The sequence below is a fragment of the Anas platyrhynchos genome, chromosome 16, assembly GCF_047663525.1.
Source record: "Anas platyrhynchos isolate ZD024472 breed Pekin duck chromosome 16, IASCAAS_PekinDuck_T2T, whole genome shotgun sequence".
NCBI classification, from domain to species: domain Eukaryota; kingdom Metazoa; phylum Chordata; class Aves; order Anseriformes; family Anatidae; genus Anas; species Anas platyrhynchos.
In genome coordinates this window covers 4,239,624-4,266,391 of record NC_092602.1, presented here as the reverse complement: position 1 = coordinate 4,266,391, position 26,768 = coordinate 4,239,624, and the positions used below count along the sequence as shown (strand labels likewise).

At 49.7% G+C, this 26,768-nt stretch overlaps 1 protein-coding gene across 4 annotated transcripts in view; it reads right to left on the bottom strand.

Moving 5' to 3' along the window:
• The window catches only part of AIFM3 (AIF family member 3), a 40,288-nt gene extending 16,092 nt beyond the window's left edge, over window positions 1-24,196 (bottom strand). Inside the window, exons 1-9 of one of the 4 annotated variants that reach the window (XM_072024147.1) lie at window positions 23,782-24,196; window positions 15,959-16,142; window positions 10,105-10,318; window positions 6,431-6,540; window positions 4,587-4,696; window positions 4,073-4,117; window positions 3,092-3,188; window positions 2,177-2,289; window positions 237-323 (exon numbers count right to left, since the gene is read on the bottom strand). In XM_072024147.1, the coding sequence (XP_071880248.1) occupies window positions 237-323; window positions 2,177-2,289; window positions 3,092-3,188; window positions 4,073-4,117; window positions 4,587-4,696; window positions 6,431-6,540; window positions 10,105-10,318; window positions 15,959-15,989 (807 nt within the window). In that variant the 5' untranslated portion in view covers window positions 15,990-16,142; window positions 23,782-24,196. The remainder of the gene's footprint in view (window positions 1-236; window positions 324-2,176; window positions 2,290-3,091; window positions 3,189-4,072; window positions 4,118-4,586; window positions 4,697-6,430; window positions 6,541-10,104; window positions 10,319-15,958; window positions 16,143-23,781) is intronic. The other 3 variants (XM_072024149.1, XM_072024148.1, XM_027469618.3) reach the window with 3 other exon arrangements.
• Window positions 24,197-26,768: the final 2,572 nt, after the last annotated feature.

Genomic DNA, 26,768 nt, shown 5'->3' with positions numbered 1-26,768 from the left:
AAATGATGGTCACTATGGATTTTGCACAGGAAGAAATTGCATTAATTATGACTTAGAAAACCACAGGCAGCCTGACCTTGGAGGCACAAAACAGCCCGGGGAATGAGGGAGACTTGGCATTTCTGCAATGGAAATCAGTGAGCTGAAAACAAAGACACAGATTTTGTATGCCAGCACCTGGAGAAATCTGCAGGCACAATGGTGAGACCACGCCGTACAAACACGATTCTCCTCACCTGCATTTCAGTCAGGACTTCAATGTCGTATGTGCGGAAAAATTCCTTGGGGCGCAGGGCTATCTGCTCCGGGTGGGAATCCATTGACTGAAAAAAAAAAAAAAAAAAAAAAAAAAAAACTGTTTTTCTCTTAATACCTGTAAATTGAATACCTCTCCACTCCCCTTGTGAGGAAGCTGTAGGCCTTGATGAGGTCCCCCCTCATCCTCCTCTTCTCCAGGCTGAACAGGCCCAGTGCCCTCAGCCGCTCCTCACACATCTTCCCCTCTAGGCTTTTCACCATCTTCGTTGCCCTCCTCTGGACACTCAGACACTTTCACATCCTTTTTGTACTGTGGTGCCCAGCACTGCACACAGTGCTCGAGGTGAGGTTGCACGGTGCAGAGCAGAGCAGGGCAATCACCTCCCTTGACCGACCGCAATGCTGTGCTCGATGCACCCCAGGGTACAGTTGGCCCTCCTGGCTGCCAGGACACACCGCTGGCTCATATTCAGCTTGCCATCAACCAAAACCTCCAGTTTTACTGCAGATTCTTTAAACACCCAACATTTACCAAGAGAGGAGCTTCTGACCCCACCACTTCAGTGCTGTTTCCCAAGATGGTGCACAGGGAGGGCAGCAGGAGCAGTACAGAGCCCCCGAAGCCTCTGCTGCCATCCAGTGCTCCTGCGACAGGAATGGGGACACAGCAGCACAGCAGGGAGCAGGTCATGGTCCAAAGGGCATGGAGAGGAGCAGTCTGGAAGGAGCTTGGGACAGGCTGATAATGACAATGCTGCAGTTTCAGGAGGCAAGAAGCCTGCTGCTTACAGCTTTATGTGCTCCTCCTCTAGTGACTCTTTCCAGTGCTAATACCACTCACAAGAGGATTAAGAAAAATCCCCCTTTCTTCACCGTGCTCTAGAATATTCTGCCCTTTTTTTTTTTCATGAGTTTTGTGCAACTTCCAAAAGCAACTGCAGCCAGATATGTTTAGCGGAGAGTTTAACAAATCATGTATAACATTTCCATTGTATGAGGTGTTTTTACTATTTAAAGGAGATTGAAGCAGGCAGTTTAATGGTCACATGACAGGGATAAGCATTTCTGAGAGTTGCCTGGCCGGGACAGAGACTGTGAACTTCTCAGAGATGCCCAGCACAACCTCTGCAACTCAGCCAGCTGCTCCTTGCCCCAAGCAAATCTTGTCCAAGCAGAGCAACAGCTTGAATGCTCTATGCATGTTTGCGTTACAAATGGCTTTGTCTTGGAGATGGAAGCTGAGTCAGATGCTCTGATTACCTCTCCCCTAGATAAGTGTCCATGATGTAAAGGGGAACACACTGTCTGCTCTTATGTTAACTCTAAGCTTCAAGACCAATTGTTGCTGTTCAGCCTGAGTTGCTGGTCTGTTATCAAGCAAAGCCCTGTGTCAGTGATAAAAATGTGATTAGAAGACCATCCTGTTGCTACAAATTGGCATTCAGAATGGAATGTGTGCCAGAAAAAGTGATCTTTGCACTGAGATGAGGCTATCTGATGAGCAATAATATTAGTAACTGTAGCAAGGTGCATCACTGCATCTTAGGAAACATGCACTAATAAAAATCCAGGTAGACAATACCATTTGTTTACAAGCCCCATTTCATTGCTTTAAAGATTTTGATCCAGAAACATAGGAAGCAGATCCATTTAGGTACAAGCAGGCCAAGACAGCTGCTTGTAGACCTATGGAGAATGACCTGTTTTCTATGCTGGTGAACTCTTGTTTGGAGTTTGTACAACTCACAACTCCTCTTCTGTGTTCTGACTTTCAGTCACTAACAGAAAAGACAGCTCAAGAAAAAAGAGAGACAGGACTAATAAGGAAAAAGAAACACGTTGGTGCAATGAATAATGGTGGAGAAAGGACATAAGGCAATTTGTAAAACTCAGGTGGCATCCTCAAGATGATACAAACCTTACTGAGCTTTGGTCTATCATAGGGCAAGTGTCTGTCCATTGTGCACATTACGATCCTGTCTGAGAAACCCTCCTGGCGCAAGGTCTCTGCACAGACTAATCCAGCTGCACCTAAAAAAGAAGGAAGAGACATGGCATTAGGTGGTCTGAACCCTTTGAATGAACTCTTTCAATGCCAAAGAAAAAGATGGATCTGAACAGTATCGTGTTTTGGTCCATCTACAAAACACTGCTATCGATGGAGACAGGGGGCAGTGGAAGAACAGGCAGCAAGGCAGTTGTCCTGTGCATGCTGCCTGGAGCACACTGAGCCAGGATGGATGCTGCACTGACACTGACTATGCAGGGCTGGAGGGGGAGTCTCTTCCCACCTAAGGAGCTTTGAAATCTCCCTTCCTGTTCACCAGAACAGACCTTGTTCTTCAGAAAGAGCTGTCAACGTAGCTGATCAAGCCTGAAAAAGCTCTTTCAGCAACAACTCACATCACCCGCTGAGCATATTGGCTCAGGATTTGGATGACTATTTACCTGCAGCCGTGCTGTGCTCCCTAAAGAGCCCAGCTGCCCCTGGCCAGCAGGAAGGTCACACTCCACATCTCAGTCAACAAACACCATGGGCACAAGGAAGGGAAAAATGCTGCCCAGCAGCAAGGGAAGAGCAGGCCTGGCTGGTTTTCCCTCTCTACTCAAGCTGTGAGACATAACTTAGATGACAGGAGCAGCAGATCACAGCGTGCTGAGCATTCCCACAGCTTGCATCTGGTGACCTGAGGGCTATAACGAAGTGAGAACAACCAAAGTGCCCTGCGCAGCCATTCCCTCCTAGCCCCAAGGTCCAGCACGGCACAGCCTGTGCCCTCCCACCCTCTTCTTCACCGAAGGCACAATCCAGCCTTCCAGTGCAAATCAATACCTGCACCGATGATCAGCACGTTGGTACTGCTCAGGTTATAGTTGCTCAAGGAGATGCACTTTGCCATCATCTTTGTCCTCCTCTGTGTCTGAAGAGCCTACGCCACCAACAGCAAGAAAAACAGTCATTATCCTTCAACGCAGGGTTCCAGGTGAGGTCTCAGGAGAGCAGAACAGAGGGGGACAATCACCTCCCTTGACCTGCTGGCCTTGCTGCTTTTGATGCAGAAGCCATCAGAGGCCAAAATCCAGCACAGCCCTCCTCACCACATCCCACCTGCACCAGCTGGAGCAGTGCGATTCCATTCCAGTGACCTGTGGGGATCAAACCCCTCAGGTGGTGAAAAGGTCCAGCTGGGCCAGAGCACTGAGCCTCTGTATTCACACATGCATATATGCAAGTGTGAATCAGAATAAAAGTCTTTGTAGAAAGAAAGATGGCACTGGCCTCAATAGGCTTTACTTTGCATCCTGCCTTGGAGAAGACAGCCCTCCCTGCCCACCCACCCCATCCCTCTCCAGTTGACATCTGTGCAGAGATGAGCTCCGCCATCACCACGCTGCATTCAGACCCAGCTGGTGAGGCCACACAGCTGAAGAGAGAGGCCTGCTTCATGGCCCAACCAAACTACAGGCTGCTATGAGCTGAAGGAAACACGGCATGAGTTCAGGACAAGCATTATCACGACATCCTGAACTCACAGACACCTCATCCAGCTCAGGCACCCTGGAGCAGCTCCTAGCAGTCAGGGGAGTGCAGGAGGGTGAGGGGGAGATGCTACAGCTCTGCCTGGCTCCACTCATGTCCCAGGGACAGACTTCAGGATGTTGCTCGAGACAGGGTTGGGCTAGGTAGACCTTTGGGTTACTCATTTTGAATGCTCACACATCCTTCTGCTCAGGTACTTCTTCCCCTGCCTTCCCCCGTGGAGGCAGCCATGGGCCTTGTTTTTGGGGTGTCAGCAGTGGCTCAGCCTCTCACCTGCTTGCTCGCTCGGATGTACACCTTCTCCTTTTCGATCTTCACCTGAGGGAGACAAACAGCAGTGGTTTGCAGGACAGCAAGCGTCTCTGGTGTGAGAAAGGTGCCTGCTCCGTCTGTGCACCAACTTCTGAACACAGCAGTGGTCTCCCCAGCCCACCTGCACTGCAGGGCTCATGAGAGAGCTGTCCAGGCCCCCAGGATGCGTCTTGTCCAACACCAACCATGCTCTGATGTTCAGTGCAGAAACTGCCCGTCTTTACCTGGCTTCTCCCCCAGCTTGAGGGCTGTTTTCTCCTGCACAAGAAGCCTCCCAGACCATGTACCTCCACCCTCACCTTCCCAGGAGTGCCTGACTGGTGCAGACAGAATGACAAAGGAGCTGCAGGGAGGAGGGAGTGCTGGGTGATCTCTACTGGCCACCCCACCACGTGCGTGGGAAATATTTGCTCCACACCTCTGCAGAAGCCATGCTAACATTCATTTCCTCTGCTGCAGGAACAAAGGTTCTCACCTGGAACCTGGGCAAGCTGTCCAAGCCAGGAAAGTCCTCTATGTCACCAGTGCTGATGTTGAAGCAGGCTCCGTGCCAGGGACAGCGGACTCTTCCTTTGGACAAAACCCCTGCGTGAAAGACAGCATAGCCACATCAGTACATCCCTGCCCACAGCCCACTGAGGTCAAGCTGCTGCCCCCAGCTGAGGGCACAGGGGGCAGAGGCCAGGTCTCACTGCCAATATGCTCCTAGGATTCTAGAATTCTTCACAGTTTCACCACAGCTGCTGAGCGAGGTTGACCTGAAGGCCAGAGGTTGCTGTCCTGAGCCTGCTGCAGTGGCAGGAGCTATACACCTCCACGCAGAGCAGTTTCAACGCCCAGATTCTGAACATATCTCTGTGACTCTCTTCTCTTTACCTAGAGCTGTCATCTCTTCTACAGGGCACGCGGCAGCTGTCGTGGACGTGGATGGTCAGCAGCATCTTGGCTGCTTCACGTGGGCTTCTCTAGCTTGTGCATGGGACTGGTCCAGCCATTTGGGCTAGAGGGTGAGGTGCCAACTGGGATCCTGGGTGTGGGATCCTAGCTAAGATGCCCTCACTGAGAGAGCCCCTTCCAATGCCTCTGTGCACAGCTCCACCAGCTCTCTGCTGTGCCTACAGGATAATCTCACTCAGGGATCACATCACCAGGTCCTGCGGTCATCTCTACAAGTCCAGTACCACCACAAGCAAGCAGTGCCTCAAACAGAGCATCACATATTTAGAGCAAGCCTATGTCAGCACAGATGCTGACACATCAAGGAGCATGCATGCCACTGGATAAGTACAGGGCATGTTCAAAGCAGTGAGGTCACTCCTCGTAAGTATTTGCTCTGTCTGCTACCTTGGACTTTGTCTGTCCCTGCCTGGAAGAACTGGCTCGAGGCAGAGAGAACTGCTACAGTTCAGCTGTGCTGGGCTCATCCTGAGTTGGTGTATTTGCTCGCTGCACTGCCATGTCTTGTCACTAGATGCAGGGACTCAGGGGCCACCCCTCCTGCATCTCCAGTGAGATCGCTGTGCAAAGCCAAAAGGTTGTTGACACCAGAGGGGGACAAGCAAGACCGAGAGCATGCCTGCCTGCACCCAGCACTGCTACTGGTGCCAGGACAGCATGTGAGGATACCCTGCCACCTTCCCCAGCACCCCTCCTCCAGCCAAACACCCACAGTTAAGGCACACGGCCAAGATGGCACCACCAGGGGCCCTTAATTCAGGCTTCTGGTACCATGAGGGCAAACCACTGTACATCACCACACTTCCACCACTGACAACAGAGCCCTCATGAACATGATTTTGATTTATAGGGAGTTGTGGATTTTTGTTTTTTAAGACTGAGTGGCCTGAAAAATCATAAAATGCAGAAGATTGTTTTTGGTTTTTTCTTCCTTTAAAATACCTTTTAACTCCTCAATGGCTGAGAACCAGTAAACAGAACAAAGCCCCATAAAATGAGGCTCTGTTTGGATGCAGTGAGCTGAGGCTGTCTCACACAGTCCGAGAGAGGTTCAGACCCCAGCTGAAGAGACAACACGTAATGATGCTAGATGAGTTTCGTTCTCTGAAGTCACCCAAGCAAGCCTCAGGCCTGTGTCAGTGAGTTCACCAGCAAACCAAACCCAAGGCTGAGTACCCTCGGAGGCTTCTGCACTGCCACCTTTCTGAAGACACACTTCCCTCACCGAGAAGATGCTGGGATGAGGTTAAGAGGAATGGCACTACCCCATACTCCCCACAGCACCCATGAAGGACCTCGGGGCTGTAAAGGTAAACGCTTTGCCTCCCATTTTTATGCACACAGCAAGTGATACAGACAGACCTTTAACCAGCGGGGCCCCATAGTGAGGGCATTTGTGTCCCATGGCGTAGAACTCGCCGCTCTCCTTGATCAGCAGCGCCTTCCCGCAGCCCAGGTCCACCTCACGCATCCTAAGGAGGAGGAGCACAGAAGCAGGTGGCAGAACAGCCGGTGCCAAACCCCTCACCCTGCACTCCAGCCCCATTCCACCCTGCCCAGCTCCTCCTTCCTCCAAACTGCTCACCAATGGCTCTGGGTGTCTCGCAGGTATTGCCACCCCTGCCACCAAGCTGGCCTTGGAGGTGGCTCTGCTGCTGCCAGCCCACACCAGATCCAGGCTGGGTCACCAAGCAGTGCCCAGGAGAGGAACCTGTGACCCTTTGCGTGCTCTGTGTCAGGGGGTGGGCTCACATTTTTCTGATAGAAACCCCAGGACATCTACACCCGACTCCCCTGCTCTTTTCTTCTGCTGTTTTTGCAGAACACAAGTCATAAGGCAACCTGCCCTCCTGCTCAGGCTGCTGGCCCAACTCTGCATCACAGTGGGGTTTTGTCTCCCTGCTGCCCCAGCACTCAGCTTCAGGCTTTTACAATAGCCAACCTAAGTGCAGGCAGTCCCCCAGGAGGCAGTCAGGTGCTCTTTGAAGCACAGCTGTTGCTTGTGGAGATACCCTGGAAAAAGTGTAATTAGCACAGCAAGCATCCCGTATACAAAGTTTGTGGTCTCACGATGGGTCCCCCACCAGCTACATCAGGCTCCAGCCCCAGCCACCCTTGCCCTAGCCAAAAGCACACTTTTGCCAATCATGTACCCTCTCTCCAAAACAAAAAACAAAAAAAAGATACCACAGCATCCCCACCTGCTGAATGTGTGGTTAATGATGCTATCAGTGCTGGGAAGATGAAGTTTAGAAAATCATACAGGTTGCAAAAGCCCTTCAAGGTCAGAAGTCCAACCACCAACCTGACCTACCAAGTCCCATCACTAAACCACATCCCTAAGCACCACACCCACACATCTCTTAAATACCTCCAGGGATGGAGACTCCACCACTTCCCTAAGCAGCCTAGTCCAATGCTTGATGACCCTCTCCATGCAGAAATTCTTCCTAATGTCCAATCTAAACCTCCCCTGGTGCAACTTGAGGCCATTGCCTCACATCCTATCCCTAGTCACCCCAGAAAAGAGACCAGCACCCTCCTCACTGCAACCTCCTTTCAGGTAGGTAATCGTAGAGAGAGCTGCAGAGTGTTTCCACATCGCAGTCCTATTCAGGCTGCATTAGGTGTGCTGTATGTGTCACCGGTGTGCACACAGCAAACCCCCTGTGCTCAGGAACACTGGCCATGTGCGAGCCATGAAAGCTGCGTATGCACCACACACCTCGATCTCAGACAAACGGGACTCACTTTGCATTCCCATTGCGGTTTGGGTAACATCACCCTAACCAGCACCCGGGCTGCAGACACACTTCTGGTGAAGAGGGGTGTGAGACCAGTGCTCAGTCCACAAGCATGCCCAAAACACCTGCAGACCTACCTCGGACAAGTCCTCAGGCACGTGCGTGCTTCACCTGCATGAACCATCCCACTAGAGGAACAGCAGATGCTGATTTTCTTTGCTACCTCGGTCAAAAGCAGCAGCAGAGCTTGTCACACTTGCCCTGGGAGCCATCCAGCCCTGTAAGCTGGCAGACACCCTCCCAAGCAAGGTAGCTCTGCTCCCTCCCCATGCAGGACACTTGGCACTCGGGTGTCCCTCAGTCAGCACAATGGGGATAGAGCAATACAAGTCCTGCCGCATTCCTCAGCTGTGCAGTGCTTCAGATAAAACCTGTGGCTCTCGTTAAATGACAACCAAAACTACACAGGAAGATAAGATAAGATAAGATAAGTGACTTTACAACTTACCTAAGGAACTGTGTGATCTGACAGAGGGAAAAACAAGACCTGGCATCTTGAAGGCAATGCACAGCCACCTTCACTCAGTCCAAAGCGAGCAAGAGAGCGGCTGGCACTGCACTGCTCCCCACTGAGCTGTTTCTCCAGTGGGAAATTTGTCCTCTTGCCCAGCTCCCCTTCTAACCTGGGCAGCACCAGCAGAAGCTCGGCTCTGGCCCACAAAGGACGTGGCAGAGGAGGTGCAGGTGGCTGGGGGCTGCTTTCTGGGTGCAGCTCCCTGAACTAAAAACATGGCCAACTGTGTGCTCCCCACCCCGGGGCCTGTCAGCCAGCTGGGAGAACGTCTGGGCAAGGCAGCAGCAGAGCTCACGCACCAGAATCCTTCACTGGTTCTGCTGGGACCATCCTGGTGCCAGAAAGTTAAAAAACAGTTCTATTAGAAAAAGTCATTCTGAATTTAAAATGTCCTCTGATGGGAAGTCTGCTGCAGTACTTGGGAATTTGTTTCAGTAGCTAAATGCACACACAGTCGAAGTGTGAGCCCGTTTCCTGACTGATTACAGCTTCTAGCTCTTGCTTTAGCTGTTGCCTGTTCGACCAAGGAGCTTTCTGCTACAGCCACATACGTTCTTGCATGCTGCAGCCAAACCACTCACCCCTCTGCGACCTACAGAGTAAACCAGGCTCTTACACTTGTTTTTTCTGCTATACTGCAATCTTTCCAGGCAATATACTTACCTAAGCCCTAGTTTTCCAGTATGTTTCTTGCACTGGAGCACCAAAACACAACAAACTCTTTTAGGAACACCCCGAACATGAAGTTAGCAGAAGCTGCCTCCATGAGCACCTGGCATTTCCTTGGCTGCAATGACTACAGCAGCCACCAGGCTACATCTGCTCCCTCTTGACTCTCGAAATTCGGTAGGGCAGATTAACCGTCAGGATCGCCCCTGTGCAACAAATATTCCCCATGACTGGGTCTCTTTTTGGCTTTGCTTCAGCCACAAGGCAGAATCAGCCAAACCTCACGTGAAGATTTAATCCAGCAGAGAGTCCAGTGCATCCCTTTGTAGAATGGTTTAATACATGAAATCCCAGAGATGAAAAGCACAGTTTATTCCTGGATGAACTTTGCTAACAAGAATTTATAGCTCATGATGCCCCATAAGTTTAGCACAAAGTAGCTTGTATTAAATGGATTATTCTAGATCATCATCACATATTATTCTAGAGTATCATTACATGCAATAGCAAATTAAAGCAAATACTCCCAAATTCCAACTACATCCAGCTTCACCCAACTGTTCACTGGATTCAAATTACATTATTTTTCACACAGTTCAGCCTGTTTGGATTCTGTCATATTAATGGGGCACGCTGCAGAAAAGGCTCATCTATCCCAGGTAAGAAAAATGTGCCTGTAAAGCACAGTGACTGGAACAGGCACTTTTCAGAGTTAAGAAAACTTGTAAATCAGGGGGAAATTGTGCACAGCTGAAGTGTGCTGCCATTAGGAAAAACTTTGGAAAATCGCATTTTTGGTGAATGAACAAGGTGAAAGAAATGAGCTCAGCTAGAGAAACAAGGCACTGCAGAAATGGTGGAGCACACGATCAACCCCTCCATCCCACACATGCACTATTCATGCTGCTTCATAAAAATACTAAGGCCAGTATAATACTAATACTAAATTTATTTTGTAAGTTATTTGTAAATTTAAATAATAAATTAATAATAAATTTGTAAAGTAATAATAAATTTGTAAGTTACCTATAAAGACTTTAGGCACTTACTGTCCGTTCTCCAGGTCCTTCACATGGCACACAGATGCTTCCACCACATCCTTTGGGTTGTGGTAAGGATTGCTGGCAATGGGGTGTTCCTCGAGATGATAATGCCGGGCAGTCCCATTGACCTTGTAAATCAATGGGCTGGCTTTCCCATTGGGTGACATCTCCTCCTTGCTTCTCTCCTTCTCGGGTATCACCACCTCAATTTTCACTTCAACTGCAGGAACAAACAAATCTTCATTAAAACAAAGCCAGAGGTTTTGCTGCCATGATGACTCTCCCCCCTTCCTTGGATTTCAAAAGGGGCTGACAGATGTCATCAGAACTGACATTTTCTGTCAGCTTGCTTGGGAAAAAATATTTGATAGCAAACTTGGCTTGATTACTTGAGTCCATTATTCCACTGCTCTTTCTCAACTGTGCACCTTTGCATTCATAAAGTAAATATTCTTGCAAGCAGGCATTACTCATTGGTGCAAAACAATCCATCTATCACAGTTCCTGTCCTGTTTAATGAAAAATAGCTTCAGGAAGTTAAGCGTGAGCATACCAACAACTCTAGGTCTCAAAGAGACTTCAGAAAAATCTTTTGATTGTTCGTAAATAACATTAACTGGAAGCAAAAGCCATCACTGAATGGCGTATAAAGCTGGTTCATTAGATGGAGACCAATTAATAAGGAACTCGTATTAAAAATGCTCAACATTATTTCTGTAAGAGTGTAGAGTGAATCTTCAGCATTAAAGGGGAAAAGCAAGAATTGTCTGGTTTACTTAAGTTTATACTATTGAGCACATTTGACTATAAAAGCATCCCTGGCCATGTAAGGTCAATCGACAGCTTTCTGGAAGAGATTCTCAAAGTCTCAGTGAAATCTCTACATTCTGGCAAGGCATGAGGATCTGTGCCCAAGTGGGAGCCAGACAAGTACCCTTCTAGTCTCAACCCCTCGGCTGAATGTCTGTGTCTGAGCCTCTGAGCCCTGCCCCTGCCAGTGTGATCCACTCGTGCCTGGCTGGGCAGTGGCGATGTCCCAGCTCCAACCTGCACCTCCGACCCGTGCAGAGGCATGGGGGCACAGGAGCCCTCCCGACACCTTCGTGAGGATCACATCTGCACAGAAGTCCTCTGCCTGGGAGCCAAGAAAGCTTCTCCCCATAATGGGAACCCCTTGTGCCCATGCAGTGGTGCTAGGAGTTGCCAGGAGAGGTGCTCCCACATCAGCTCGTTCCTAGACACTCCAACTTGTAAGCGACAGAAAGTTGGAAGAATTTCCTTGGTCATTGATGGTACTAGTCATCCAGCCTTTCCTTGGGCATGACTAGTTAGGGTCTCTGAGCATCACTGGGGTGCCACAGGAGAAGGAGGACAGTCACAGCACATGCCAGGGCCTTCAAGGAACTGTGTTTTCTTCTCAAATCAGTCACACCAGATGACAGCTTTGACTTTAAAAATATATATTTCAGGTCCATAGCTGTCAAACAGGCACAAAATATCACTTTATCTCCTAGGCACCTCATGAAACTAAAGCCATTAATATTTATAATAAACACCAGGGGATTTTATAGCAAGCTGGGCATAATTGCCAGAGACCAAAGAGGCACCCCAAGCACGTGGGCGAGCATTTAGCTTTCCCAGTCTTGTAAATGTCATGAAAATGAAGAACTGTACAGAAGATAAAAATTAAAGCTCACAACTGAAAGAGGTTAAGGACAGGAAAAACCAGGGGAATCCCACGTCCCAGTGTGGTGTGGTAGGAAACTGCTCCCACCACATATGGCACCAGCCCAGCATGGAGCAGAGAGTGGTCAACTTGCTCCAGCCTAGCCAGGGAGCCACAGAGGACAGCAAGCATCTGAGCATGGAAAGGGCAGGGAGCAAGGGCTGGGCAGGTAGGAAATGAAGGTACTGAGAGCTACAAAATCAAGGACACGCTGCTCCCTGATCTCTGGCAAAGCCCCACTGTTTTCTGCTTAACAGAAGTGGAGATGTCAGCACATTTTGCATGTTTTCTCTCAATCCAGAAGCAGAGATGGGGAAAAGGCTGGCATGGAGGTTACCACATTGACAACCTTTCAATAAATGAGTAGATACCAGACAAATTATGGAAAAACAAATATTTTTCTCAGCAGGGAAGATGCCAGAGCTGAGAGAAGCAAAGGAAATCACCAAGAGATGATCTCAAAAGAGATACTCCAGCCATGCTGCTGAGGTCAGAGCACAGAGGCTGCCCCTCGCCTGCCTTGGCATGGCCAAGCAGACCTCTGCAGCTGTCTCCTATATAGGACAACCACACTTTTCCCCTTCTGGCACACTGGAAACAGTAGCTTGTTATGAGGCCTGTGAGCAGCCACTGTCTGTGCTTTTCCACATCAGCACCTAACACTGCATTGTGCCCTACAACCAGCTTTCACCTGACAATATGACATCTGCGATCCTGCATGACTGCATGAGGCAGTCCCTGCACCCATCCCTGGAGCTGCTTTGTGTTGAAGCACCCAACCCTCACCATCATCACCATAGGTTCATCTGTGGCTCTGAGGGACAGAGCCAGAAAAGTGAAGTTCTGCACGCCTACGCTGAACTGATGGAATGACAGAAAATGTGAACTGCTGCTGCATCACTGTATCTGCCATCTGCAGGAGTTACTGCACACAAACAGGTCCAGCTCTATGCACTGAAATAAAAAATGCTGTGATAAGCCCATGTCTTCCTGGTTCTCTCCAGGGGCAGTGCAGTGACACAGCTCCACTCCAGCAGGCACCCAGCAAAGAGACTGCTTTTTCAGCGTGGCTGTCCTATAGCATTTGGAAAAGCAGGCATGAATTTTCCAGCACAGAGCTAGGCAATGTCATATACATCTGTTTATGTCATTTCCTGTAAAACACTTCCAGTCAAAGAAACATGAGAATCACTTCACACAATTATGAGGCTGATCAGTAATTCAGCAGGAGCTAACGCACCCACAGTTTCTTGTGACTTAACAGCTCTGTAACAGGCGATACTGAGGTTACTAAAAATGATGCACCAAAATGATGCATTTTTGGTGTACGTGAAAACAAAGGGACTGGTGTCTGCCCCCAACCCACCCAGGGCTGCTGGACCCACAGCTGGGCATCACCACTATGCTGCAGCCCCCCATGCAGGATGATGCCTTCAGCGATGCTGCTGCTGCTGAATTCTCTGCTCGTGACAACCCCCCTAGCAACTGGCCGGCTGTCTTGAAATTTAGTTTTCCAAACTATGTTTGGATCACGTGAGCGCACGGAGCACCTGGCAATCCATGAGCTTGCATGAATGAAGATGGAAATTTAGATCTGAGCCTTTTGCTTGTTTCCCTGTCAGAAAGATGCCTGCAGAAAGCAGCAGCTCTCTGGTACTGCTACACTGCAGCATTCTCAGCGCTGCTCAGCTCTCATTGAGCAGGGACTGGTGTGCCACCCAGCTCTGAATAAATGTCACCAAGGAAAGGAGGATGAAGCACCAGATCTTATCCCCACTATTTCAGGTCCCTTGTCTCCATACAGGTTGATTCTCTCTTGCCTCTCCCCAACCCTTTGTCCACCTCAGTCCCCATCCACATGTACACATGCTCACCCATGCCTCCTGCCCACATGCCCCTACCCAGTGCTTCCTTGCCCCAGCCTCCTCCCCCTTGACACTGCCCTGCCCTCTTTGTGGCCTGAAAGAGACTCAAAAAATGGTAGAGTTAATGACAAAATTGTAAGATCAAATGTGTCTGGTTCTACCCTTTCTCTACAGAAGTTACCGAGCTCCCAAAACCCAGGACATGGGCAGTTAGAGATGTGATAAACATAATAATAATAATAAATAAATAAATAAATAAATAAATAAATAAATAAATATGCAGAGACTGAGGGCTAGGCTTCAGAACAGTATCTGGAGTCATGGGACTGCAGCACTAGAAATAACAGGAGACTACATTGCTACTTGAACATAAGTTCTTAATTAAGCAGTGATCTTTATATCAGGCTTGGTTGGGCTCTGCAGCAGCAGACGGACTTTGGGGCTGGGTGCAGCCAGCACAGTTATTTACTGCCTGCAGGACTCCACTCCTGCACTGGTTATCTGCCCATCGGAAGGTCTTCCTGGAATACAGAAATGTGTTATCAAGGTTATCTTAAGAAATGCTGAGACTGTTTGGGGAAACTGAGGGTCTCTCTCAGGTATAAGAAGATGGAGCAGATAAGGACCTCATGCAGACCTCTCAAAAGCCTCTAAATAAGTTAAATTCTATTGACTTCAGGCCATACCTGAAATATTTCCTTAATGTTAGAGCAGTACTAATAGAGAAAACAGAGCTACTTTGTCCTTGCGTGGCCTGCTCCTCATTTGTACAGGGGATAGGTGGATTTTTAGAAATAGTAAAGTCCTGAAGCTAGCTCTGACAGTTCACTCTTCCTGCAAGGAACACGAAAAACAAGTGTCATAAAAAGGTTGTGAAACCTCTGGCAGAGCAGTCAGTATCTGCAAATCTGTATTTGTTTATCTCACTGCACTCCGAGGCTTTATAACCACCAAGGTGAAGCACTTGCAGTCATTGGTGTGCTAACAAGGGCTGGGGAAAGGCTCATCAAGCGATCCTAAAGGCTGCTAATCAAAAAGAGAGTTGCAGGAGTGTTGCTTACAGGGTGGCATTTTCTGTCATTGGCCCTACCATGCAAATACAGCTCCACATGAAAACACACAGCTCAGGAAATGCGCCTGCAGAGCACTTTTGTTTCTGCATCAGTCCAAGATTAAACACAATTTTGCTGATGGTATACAAAATAAAGTGGAACTGCCCAGACTTTGCTACAAGTTTGTTCAGTGATGGTGTTTATTCCTGGATGTGTTTTCACTTCTTAAAGACTTCAAGGAAGGCTATCAACAGTGTGGTTCTTCACGAAAGAAAACTTACAGTTCTGCAGGGAACGTGAAGACAGGAATTTGACCACAGTATCCAATGCCGTATTATTTGGGTACCACAATCTCCAGTGAAATAATCACAGCACAGGTCAGTGACAGAAACCACCCTTAATTTTTTCCTTTGTGTCTCAGAAACAGCCCACATCAGCATCAAAAAGAACTTGTATGCAAAGCAAGGGCAGACGACTTCAGTCTAGGCACACCTGGGGGCTTGCAGACATGACTTGTATCACAGCAACAAACTCTCCAATCCTTCAGCCTGAAATCCCCACTGCCTGAGACAATGGAGACAAGTTTCCCAAAAAAAAAAGGTCCACAACAGGAACTTTTCCACCCACAACTGCTAAGATGGATGGATGGATGATCTGACAGATGAGTGCTGTGAGCTGATTTCACTTTCATTTGGGAATGACCAGGTGGCAAGGACAGGGAAGTCCTTCAGGTCCTTCTCAGGTGGCCAGGATGAAATGAAGGACACGAACTCTCCTTGGGAACACCAACCACGCCAGCCTGACACCTGTGAGCCCTCAGGGACCAGCACCACTGCACATGGTGAGCGATGCAGAGCCCCAGGAGGCCACTGGGACTGGGTGGGATGCAGCTGAGGTCCAGAGTATTTGCATGGGGTCACAAAACCAGCTAGTGATGAGAACTGGAGCCACCAGGGCAGGGAGGTCACCCTGGGAGGGAAACGTTCCTACAGCTTCTGGACGTGCCTCTGCATCCTTGGTGGCTGCAGGCTGGGCGCGTGCCCTGCATTCCCCCCCAGCCCCGCAGGACTCCCCGCCACAGCCAGAGCACAGGAATTTGGGGGATTAGCAGGCAGTAATCCTCCCCGCAGGAGCAGAGAATTAACATTCCCCAGCAGGGCCTGTGGAGCTGCTGCTGACCTACATCCCTGTCACCATGGGGCGGGTGCGATTGTCACCTGGCTTGGGCTTGGAGAAGCATCCTCCCATGGCGAGCCGAGCAGCACCTTGCTGCAGCCCTCACGCTGCACAGGACACAAGCCAGGGACGGGGACGGTGGGAAGGTCAGCGAGGGCGCAGGCACATCCTCGCATGGCAGCCCTCCTGCTCAAAACGTCCTGGGCTTCGGGCTTCCTTCACCACCTGCATGGGGGAGAAGAGATGCGTGAGAAGCACCGCCTGGGGTGAGGGTGGGTGTTGCAGTGATTGCTGCAAGACCCAGGCAGCCGGTGACACGATGGACAACATTAGACTGCGGCACCAAGGTCACCCTTCTGGGGTCCACCGGAAAATTCCATCACCCTTCCAAAGTTTAAAACTACAAACCCCGTATGATTTATCTTCAGACTTCATTATACTTTCCAAAGCCCTGTCTTTGGTAATTAAATCCTTAAGCACTTAGGTCTGAGCCCAAATGCAATGATTAAACCATAAATACAGTTCAGTCAGATTTCGGCTTTTATTATTAGATGATGGGGAAGAAAAAAAAAAAAAGAAAAAAAAAATCCACTTTACTCATTCTGCAGTCCCTTTCCATTAACACTTATTCCTGCAGAAATCCCATTCCCTTTGGAACAGTTATTTATCTGAGACAGGGTTTTCATTATCTTGCCATTTTGCACCAAAACCCGGTTTCAATACTGTTAGGTCAGGATATTTTATGTTTAAGTGGGATGGCCAAACAGAACTCCAAATTATATTTAGCTCATTAGCTTTGACAGATATTGCTCTCAGTTTTGGTACAGACTCTAAGAATTGGGATAAAGGTTTTAGGTTATACTCCTCGACTGGAAATAGTGAAGATCCACATAACATAACTGGCAATAAAATAAAGCATTTAATATCATTATATATATGTTATAAATATATATATATATTGTAAAAAATTTACCCATTTGCACTTGTACCTGAATTGATTTACCATGGTTTCACCATCTATTTTTTACAATGCCTTCCAAACTCAGCAGGAAGGTAAAACAGTTTCCAAAGAACAGATTAACCCAGGCAAAGAATACTTTTTTTTTCAGCTTCAGTGCCAGAAGTACCTGAAGACCTTTCCAATCAGAAGAAAATACAGAAAAATAAGTGCCAGGAGACAGATACCAAGCATTGCAATTTCTCCCCAGGAAATGAAAACTTGGCAAAGGTACAGCAAAAAAGAAAAAAATTTAACCACTTGCTAGAGCCAGCCCTGCCCATGGCAAGCAAGGGCCATGGAACAGCAAATGCCCAGTGCTCCAGCCTGGCTGATCTTCTGCTGGGTGGCCAGCCAGACACCAGCACTGTTCTCTCTTGCTGAACGAAGCACTTCTGTGCACATTTATCTCCTGGAGATAAGATAAGATAAGAAACTACGAGGCGTAGGTTGCGCCCTGCCAGGGAGGTTGGTGCGCACCCAGTCTCCTGCTAGTGTTGAAACCCCTGGTGCCTCTGTCCCATGCCGTGCCCCATCTGGCTGAGCCAGGACCGGCTCCCCAGCACCAGCGGCACCCAGTCTGGTGTCCCTCCAGCAGTGGCTGACTGTAGGACACATGGCAGTGGGACATCTTCCAGGCAAAGCCTCCTGCTCCTCCACCATGAGCTCAAGCAATGGGAGACACAGCCACCATTACCACGGGCACCTCTGCAGAGCCCTGACAGCACCTTCCTCAACACAGACTACATCAAAGCATCCCAGACACACCCTTTCTTTAAACAACAGCTCAAAATATCCAGACGTCTCTCCCCCTTTCCAGCTATATCCCTCCAAAACAGACACACACAGTTCCACACGCCCACAAACTTCCCTTCTGCTGTATGTCTCATCCACGTACGGCATGCCCTCAACAAAGTCCTAGGAGCACCTTCAAAGCCTGAAACATGTGAAATTAGTAACCAAGACTGGAGAGGAACATAAAACTGGTGCCTTACCAAATGACATAAAGCATAAGTGCCTCATTACCAAATCCAAGAGGTATGCCAATGTGAAATAGACTGTTAACAGGACTAAAAATGTACAAGTTTGCCTTCGAGTACCTGTTTCTGAGAGCCACATTCAAAGATCTATTGGATATGCACAGAGCTACCAAACAAGCTCATTTGCAAAGGGAATGAAGCAGGGAAGAATCAATTCATTGAGTGGCAAGGGCGAGAACACTCAAGGAAAGCAGCACGCCAATACTTACGCAAGAGCAAATGCGAAAAAAAAAAAAATCAAGTAAGAAGGTGCATAAATGCAGAGGAAGATTTGGGAAAAATACAGCAGGAAAATCACATGCAGAAATTGCATGGACCTTTGCCAAAACTTACAGGAAGAAACAGAAAATGGTTCTGTATGAGAGAAAGAGAGCCTCAGCTGTTGATGTATCAGGGATACAGGACAATAATTTACTGTAAAACGGTAAAAACAAATACCATGTAAAGGTTGGTAGGAAGCCAAAGAGGAGCAGCTATGGAGCAGAGCACAGCACATGCTTCTGGGTCTCTCTCCTCCACCCAGCCACATATCTCCATAAAACTTGCAGGAACTTAAAGGCTAATAGGTTAAAACTTACAGGAAATAGATAGAAAAACAGGAGGAGACCTAACCACACACCCTCACCTCCCAAAGGCTATAAAAGGCATCAGTGGAGAAGTCCCTTCACCTCTTCCACTGCCAGATGCAGCACCCATAAGAAATGGGAAGTCAATATCTGCAAAATGGTCACGCCACTCTCACAACATTTTGGAGCACCCACTGGTCAGATGCAGGGCCTGGGAAGGACTTTTTTTTTTTTTTTTCCTCCCTATCACTTCTGGAGTTTTCTCAGAAGCCCCTGAGATGGTTCCAGATTGATGGAGGAAAGGAGTTTGACATGCTGGTGTCCCTCGGTGGGCATGCCAGACCCCTGCCATGGGGCCAGCAGTCAGGTCTTGCTCACAAGCTCAGGGCACAGCCAATTCCAGCTGTGGGCTCAGGAAGGAATTATTTTCCCTAGGCAGATTGGCACAGGCCTCCAGAGGGAGTCTCCTTCTTCTGCAGCACTGAGCACAGCCCCCTGCCTTGCTCCTCCAGGCCATTTCAGGTCAGTGATTCCCCATTTTGCAGAACCAGAAGAAATCCAGCTGTGCCCTTGATCTCTCCAACACTCTTCCCCATGGCAGTTTGTTTTTCTAGTTTTCAGTCATTTGTAGCAGAGATATTCTAAGGAAATGTCCTAGAGCTTCAAGCTCAACAGGAGCTGCTATTTTTTAACTGCCCCTGCATACAATAAAAATTTCTTTTCATTGTACCTCAGTTCCATTGTTTGCAAACATATGCCTGTTTCTGTCTCAAAAACTTTGGCCTTCAGAAGTATTACAAGTTACTGCAGATAGTTTTTGCACTCACAGCATTGGAAGAACTGAGCACTTTCTTCTCAGGACATCCTTTGTGAGCATCTCTGAAGAAGCCAAGTTAGAGGATGTCAGAGGCATTTCTTTCCTGCTCAGTATAAGGATGCCTAAACAGGGTCTCAACAGCACCCTGTGCTCTGTACGCTTAGATATCACCAACTGCCACAATGCACCTAGGTCTGAGAGAGGGGAGAATAAAGTCAATGGAGGTGTCTGTACCCAAGGACATTTTCCCAACAGAGTTTTTGGAAGGTGCTTGATGTCTACCAACAGTGCCCTTTTCCTACCTTACCCAGGTAATCCCTTATCTGGAAGGCCAGATAAGAGATTTTAACCTTCCAGAAACCATCTGCAGCTGGGGACTTGAACAAGGAAACCTCTCCAATCTGCTCCACAACCCTGAACTGTCACAACAGTGCTGGACATGTGAAACTGGTTTTCTACACCCCTCACCAAGCTCTCTAGCAAAGCCTAGATATCAAAACACCTCCGCATGGGCTTTGTGAGAGAGGAAAAAATGCAGAAGGTTGAGCACAAGCTTCTGGCTCCTCTATCCCCCAAATGAGCCCATACACAGCTTTGCAGTTCTTCCTTCACCTTCTCCATGGATGCCTCCTGAAGGGTCCTTTAGCAAAGAGCACAGACCACATCACCTCCTGGCCATGTCTTGTATAGCTATGCTGCTTTCAGTTCTGTCCATTGGGTCATCCAGCAATCTGGGCCCTCTGCAACCAGACAGTACACTGTGACACACAGCAGATTTTCCATCTCTACTCTGAACCGAATCTACGTTCAAAAATAAGAAAACAAAACTTTCCTGTTTATAAGCCTGAAGACATGCTGCCCTGTGCTCACCAACTACCAGCATGCAGTTCCATGTAGATCAGGGACATGAGGGAACAAAATATGAATGGCAGCTCTGCATTTGCCCAACAGCAGATCCTCCTGGAAACTGTGCCAAGGGACATGGAAAACAAAGAGGTGACTGGTGACGGCCAACGTGGCTTCAGCAAGACGAGCAGAGAACCATGTGCCTTTGCTAGTGAGAGAGATGTGTGTTTGTAAGCTGTGCCCCCATCAGGACGAGCAGGAGGAGCAGAGGGAGGAGGCTCAGAGCATCTTGTGGCATTATCCGCTCTTGCAGGAAAGTGCTGGCTCTGACTCTGGTCCTCACTGTGGAAAAAAATGACCCTTGATCCCAAAGTGTACCAGATCTATTGAAGTGTTACCTCCTTCCCAACTCTCTGTACATACACAATATTGTCTTTCACGCAGGGCACAGCAGGAACCACTGAGCAGTTCCAGCAGGAGACCTGTTTTGGATAGGCCTTGCAAACACTGCGAGGAACAAACCCCACCAGGGCACAGGGCCCAGCTGCACCACATCCCGTCCTGTCCCGTCCCACCACTCGTGCTCTGCTTCCCAGGTGCCTTGCCAGTGGCTCAGCCACAAACTAGTGGCAGAAGGACCGACAAGGAGGGGGGAGCATGGCCCTCCCACACCACAGGCTGAGAGCAGACTCAGGCACTGGGCTTCGCTGTGAATCCTGAGGCTCTGTCCCTGCTGACAGCCCCCAGGCCCCTCACCAGCTAACCACCACCCCCAGACCTGCTGGTGTCCCCCTTCCCGCTGAGTCCTGAACAATGCTGGGGCTCCAAGCCCTCCTTCCCTACCTGCAGGGCACAGCAACACACCCCAGCTCCCCATCCCTCTAGACATGCCCCCACCACATGAAAGGTTTTAGGATGGTCACTGCACATCCCCCTGTTCCAGATGGCTGCCCCAGGCTGTCCACCTCCCTCATTTTCTACAGGTTAGCTCCTATTTCACAGCAGAAACTTTCCCTCCCCCCCCCCCCTCCAGTGCCCAGCCTCGTGCACCTCTTCTCCTCCGTCTCCCTGCTCGGTGGGGAGGTCCCAGCCACCAGGGATGCCTCTCACCATCCTCAGCAAATTTCATCAGCATCTGCTGCTGTGTGGGGCAGAGGTCATTCATTAAAAAATGTAAGGTGGATCCCTATTGGAATTCCATTGCGAGCTTCTCCCTGGTCTGACACCCTCTCCAGCACAGCTCTTTTCCTGCTCTTTCACCTTCAATGATGACCAAGACCCACAGCAGCCCCTGTAACCCACCAGCCAGCACACCTGCCAAAACCATGGCATGAAGTGCAGCCAGCATCCCCAGCTGAATGCACCTTGTTCTCTGCCAGTCATGGCATCTGTCCTCCACCCAGGGCACAGCCCAGTGGCCAAAGCCCCCACGGGAACTCAAGGAGCTCAGTGTCAGAAGCTCCAGTTCCGTGCAAGGTCTGGCTCTGTGGAGCTGAGCTGCCCCAGGGCTGGCTCTTGGCTCCATCTCCAGAATAACACAGGCTCTGCTGCCAAGGAAAGCAGGACTCTCCTCTGGACACACAGCTCCAAACACAGCCCATGTGTGGCCAGAGCATCAGGGGTGCTGAAGCACTGCCCAGCACCGACCCAGTCATGCTGCGTGCTCTGTGTTATCAGGGCAACGTGCATTTTTAGAGTGAGTCAAATGTGTATTTTTAAAATAATCTAGGGGTGACAATATATGTGTCTCCAACCTGGAGGTTACAGTATCACCTCTTTCAGGAACTGCACTACGAAGTATGCACATGGGGTCCTACAAACCCCTGAGATCTGGCTCCTGGTGCTTACACAAACTGATCTCCTGGCACAGGGTGCACAAACGGGGAGGGAAATGCACTTGCTTGTGTTGCTGCCTCCCATCCCTGTCTCAAGGAGGTGATGCCATCCTGATGCCATCACACTGCCATGCACCAACACAGCACCCAACCGCATCCCCTGCCCAGGCGGTGATGAGTGGAGTTCACAGAGGCTGGCGTGCAGGAGCTGCAGCAGGGACCCCCTTTCCTCCTGTCTTCCCTGGTCCCATGCACCCTGAGGTCCCCACATCTTTACCCCCCTTTCCTCCTCCCAGCAGCTCTCCAGACAGTTCGTCTCCCACTGCCCAACACTCCCACTCCCAGTTTTCTGCCATTTTCACACCTGTCCCTGGGAGCTGACTTGGGCAGCCAGGGGTTTGCTTTGCATCGGCATGGATTTGGCGGTGTTGGGTGCCTTCTGATGTCCATGAGAAACAGAAGCAAAATTTATGATGCAAAATGCCAAGAATAGCTTGTGCATGCCTGCAGCCCTACAGAAGTGGTACAACAGCCCCATCTCTTCTGGCTCAGTCACTGAGGATGAGAAGAAACCCTCATCCTGGTGCACATGCCACTAGAAGTGATTCCCAGTGGCAGCAAATATAGCTACAAAGCTGCCATTCAACATGCCCTGATTGCTCCTGAAGAAGCAGAGCAGGAACACTCCATCAGACTACAATTAGCCACAACTGTTTTACTGGTTGCTGCTTCAGCAATTTATAGGCTCCAGGTTAAAGGCTCAGTCAGCAGTGCTCTCATTGCCACCGCTCTAATACATCCTCTGCAAGCTGGATTGGAAATGTTCTGAAATTAATAATTAAACAAGAGATTTGGTTCAGATCTCAAAGGTATGCCAATAAATAGAGAAATGCTGAAAAGTCTCCCAGGTGCAGACTGCTTGATGCAAGAATCAAAGTATTTCACAACACAAAAGAGGTTTAGTTCTCAATCGCTCTGTTACAGCCAAGACCTTCTCCTCCTTGCCATCATTGCTGTTTCACTATTGCACAAGAGAAAATCATGTTTCCTACAGAAGCTGCAAGCAGCGCGAAAGGAGTTTGTCATGGGAATGTTTTCCAAGGCTAACAGCTAAACACAAAACCACCAAATTTGAGCTTCCATTCATCACACTGACAATTTGATGCTTTCAAAGAGAGAAGACCATGCAGTTACCCACTTATCCGGTCCCCCATTCACTCATGCAAGGGCAGATTTACATCTATATGTTTATCTGGATCATATGCATTTTGCCAGCCCACCAGCTGCTGGTCCATGAAACCGTGGCTGTTTGCCCAGGTGGGATTACGGTCCCCAGAGACGGACAAACCACGTCCCCCCAAACTTGGAGGACACGCTGAGCACTTGGCTCATTCAAAACTGGGGGGGGGGATGGGGGTCACGAGAAACGTCAGCGTTTCCTTCGTCAGCGACCGTGGCCCGTATTTTTAGCTGCTTTGATTTCTTGCTGCATTTGGGAAGAGCAGGCGGGTTCTCCCGCAGTGCCACCGGCCGCTCTCCCCTCGGCCCCGCAGGTTGCTCCCGGTGCAGCGCAGCCCCCGCTCCGCCGGCCGGGAGCCGCCGTCCTGCTGGGCTCGGGGGACACCGGTGGGCACCCTGGATGCGGTCTCCCCCCTCTCTTTTTCCCCTTTTTTTTTCCCCCCTTCCCGGCGAGGAGCCGAGCCCGGAGCTGCTCCGGGAGCGGCTCCGGTGCCCGCCCCGTTGCGGTTCCCCCTCCCCGGTACCTGGGCAGCGGCTGCGGGTCCCGGCGCGTCCCGCAGCACCGCGGCAGCGAGGAAAGGTGGAAGGGGAGGGGGGGTGGAAAAAAAACGCGGCCGCCCCCGTGCGGGCCGGGCCGGGGCGGAGCGGGGAGGAGCGGAGGCACCGGCACCGGCACCGGGGCTGCGGGGCCGGGTGCGGGTGAGCCCGTGGGGTGAAGCAGGACCCGTTAGCAGGCCTCGGAGGGGCGGAGAGGACAAGTCCAGCGATGCTCCGGGGCACCGGGAGGTCCCTGCCTGCCCCTCCGGGCTCGGTAGCCCGGTGGCGAGCGTCACGGAGCGGCGGAGGGGGTCGGGGCCAGCCGCTGCTGCTGCCCCGTAGCCCGGCCTTTGCTGTTCTGCTGCTGAAGAGCCAGGCAGGGCATCGCCATCTGCTGCCTGGGCACAGTTACTCCTGCCTTCTTGGGAACAGCCAGCCTCATCCTTCCCCGGGTCACTTATTTTACGTTGCCCTTCCGGATTTACATTTTTCTACTCGCTTTGGAGACGGGGATCTATTCCCCCTCCTGCCTGCCCGGCATGTTTTCTGCTTTCCCCAATAAACTGCTGTCCTTATCCATCAGACTCCGTTTGGGGGAATGTCAGCATCTCTGTATGCCTTTTCCTTGCACATGCCCCAGATATATATTCTGTTTTTCCTCTGTGAATTTTGGGATGCCCCTGGATACATAGAAAGGTTTTTTCTCCCCTACACGCAAGCTGTCTTGGGTCACTGCTGTCTGATTATGACTCCCTGATGCTGTGCAGGTCGTTGACTGCCCTCTAATGCACACCTTTATTGCTCCCTGATCCAAACAATACGAAAAGCTTAGCTGGGATGCTCAGATACATTTTTTAGTTGTTAACAACAGCTCGCTCCCAAGGGATGCAGTACAGCTGGCAGCGGTGACCCATGGCTCCCTGCCCTGGATGAACTGCCCTGCACAAGCTGCCTGCACTACCTGCCTGCCCTATTAGCACGTCCTGCTCGCAGCACTCCTTGGATTGCACGTGAGCAGTGCTGGAATAGTTTAGAGAGAATCTGCTGTGGAGAGGCTGTGACCTGGGCCCATACTAGGCAGAATGAAGCCAACCTTGATTTAGAAGTAGGGGTTGAAATTATTTGACCTCCAATCTGGTTGTCTTTTGGGTGTTCCAGCTCCAAGCCACCACATCACTGAAAATGAAGAAATGAACTTGAAGATTATTTCCAAGCTTCCTCCATTCAGCTCTCTACTCTTCGGCTGCAGTTACCAGGTTTCTAATACATCTCACATAGTGATAATGCCTGAAGTAAGTGGGATAGTGGGATAGTTCCTTTTTTTTTTTTTTTTTTTTTTTTTTTTTTAAAAAAAGGCAAAATAGAAAATATGAGAAGTCTTCATGTTCAGCTGGATTCTACCACCAGAATGTCTCTTACAAGTTCTCAGAGCCAGAGGTGCAAGAAGCTGTTGTGATTACAAATGACAAAGGTACTTCATGATACACATCCCCTGAAACAGCACAGAGCCCACCCCAAAGCCATGGTGGCAAGGTTATGGGGGTTCCATTTGTTTTTCCTTATGGCAGAGATCATGAGGTGAGACCTGCTGGACTTGTTGTAGCTGCTATTCAGGAAGGATTTTCAAGGATGTTGACTTAGGTGTGGTCCCAAGTCCTTCATCATCTCGTCTGTAGTGAACTTATTTCAAAGCAGGAACAGGACCAGAGCGACACTTTTTCTCATACCTCTCTTACTGTAGAGGATGAGATACAGCTCATACAGTTCATTGTCCATAAATAATATTTAATTGGACTTTCAACAACTGGTAGAGTTGTTGCATCCCATACGTTATAACAGAGCCAGGATCCTCTGATAGCTTCTATATCCTGACTGAGCAGCTTCAGGCAAAGGTACTTTAGCTGGTAGGACAGACACTGTGCCAAGAAACTCTTTACACTGGAGATGCTCCTCCAGGTAGAAAGAGTGGGGTTTAAAGATGGCCTGATGAGGGACAGAAATTTGCTTCTCACGGGTTCTGTTGTTTCTATTCCATTTTTCATAGGAGAGAGAGCTTGAAAACACAAGGGCTACGTGTTTGCCTCCGCAGCCAGATGCACTCTAATGCTTGCAACCCAGTGCTGGTTTTCTGCTACCTCTTGTCCTGACAGGGACCAGCACCAAGCACGCATGGATCAAGGGAAAGCTGTGGGGATGGGAAGAGATCATTTAAATCTAGCCCTCCAGAATGATAGAAATAGTACAGAACTGGAAGTTCTGCAGAATATAAATTCCTGGTGAAGCTCAAATTAAACCCAGCCATCTGTCCTCCCTTGGTCAGTTCTCCCAGCTAAGACTTTGTCTCTTCTCTCTCCACTTTCTCCCACACCCACAGTTTCTAATTTCTGACAAACTCTTGCCACCTTTTCTATCCTCTGCAACCAACTGCCCAGCCAGCACGCATTGGTCCCTGTGGCATCGGGTGCACTCTGCTCTCAGCCAGCTCCCAGCCTAAAGGTCTGGCATGCCCTGCCCAAGGACACAGACGCGGAGCTTTCCCACTCCCACAGGGGTGACAGCTCTGGGCTGGTAGGGGTGAGCCTGAGATCAGCTGTCAGCAGAGGGGACAGCAGGGTTGTCTGTCCAGCAGCTTCAGGAATTTCTGACTGAGGGCTTTTGCTTCCCACTTGCTTCAAATACTGTCCAGTAGCTTTCATGCAGTATCCTAGCCTAATTTCTCCAGGGCCACAGCACCTCATCAGGGCCCAGCCTGGAGATGTATCTGGGTGCCCGTGCTCTGGTGCAAGGGGTGGCTGGAGGGGCGGGCAGGGAGGAGAAACTGGGAAGCGCTGCCCACTGCATCGACCCTCGGCGTCAGCACTCTGCTGCCCACTACTGCTCCACGTCTTCACGAAGCACTTGCAGTCAGGATTGATTTCAGAGCTTCTGAGCGAGCTGTGCTCTGAATGAGAAGCTCCTTGTCTTGCAGGGTGCA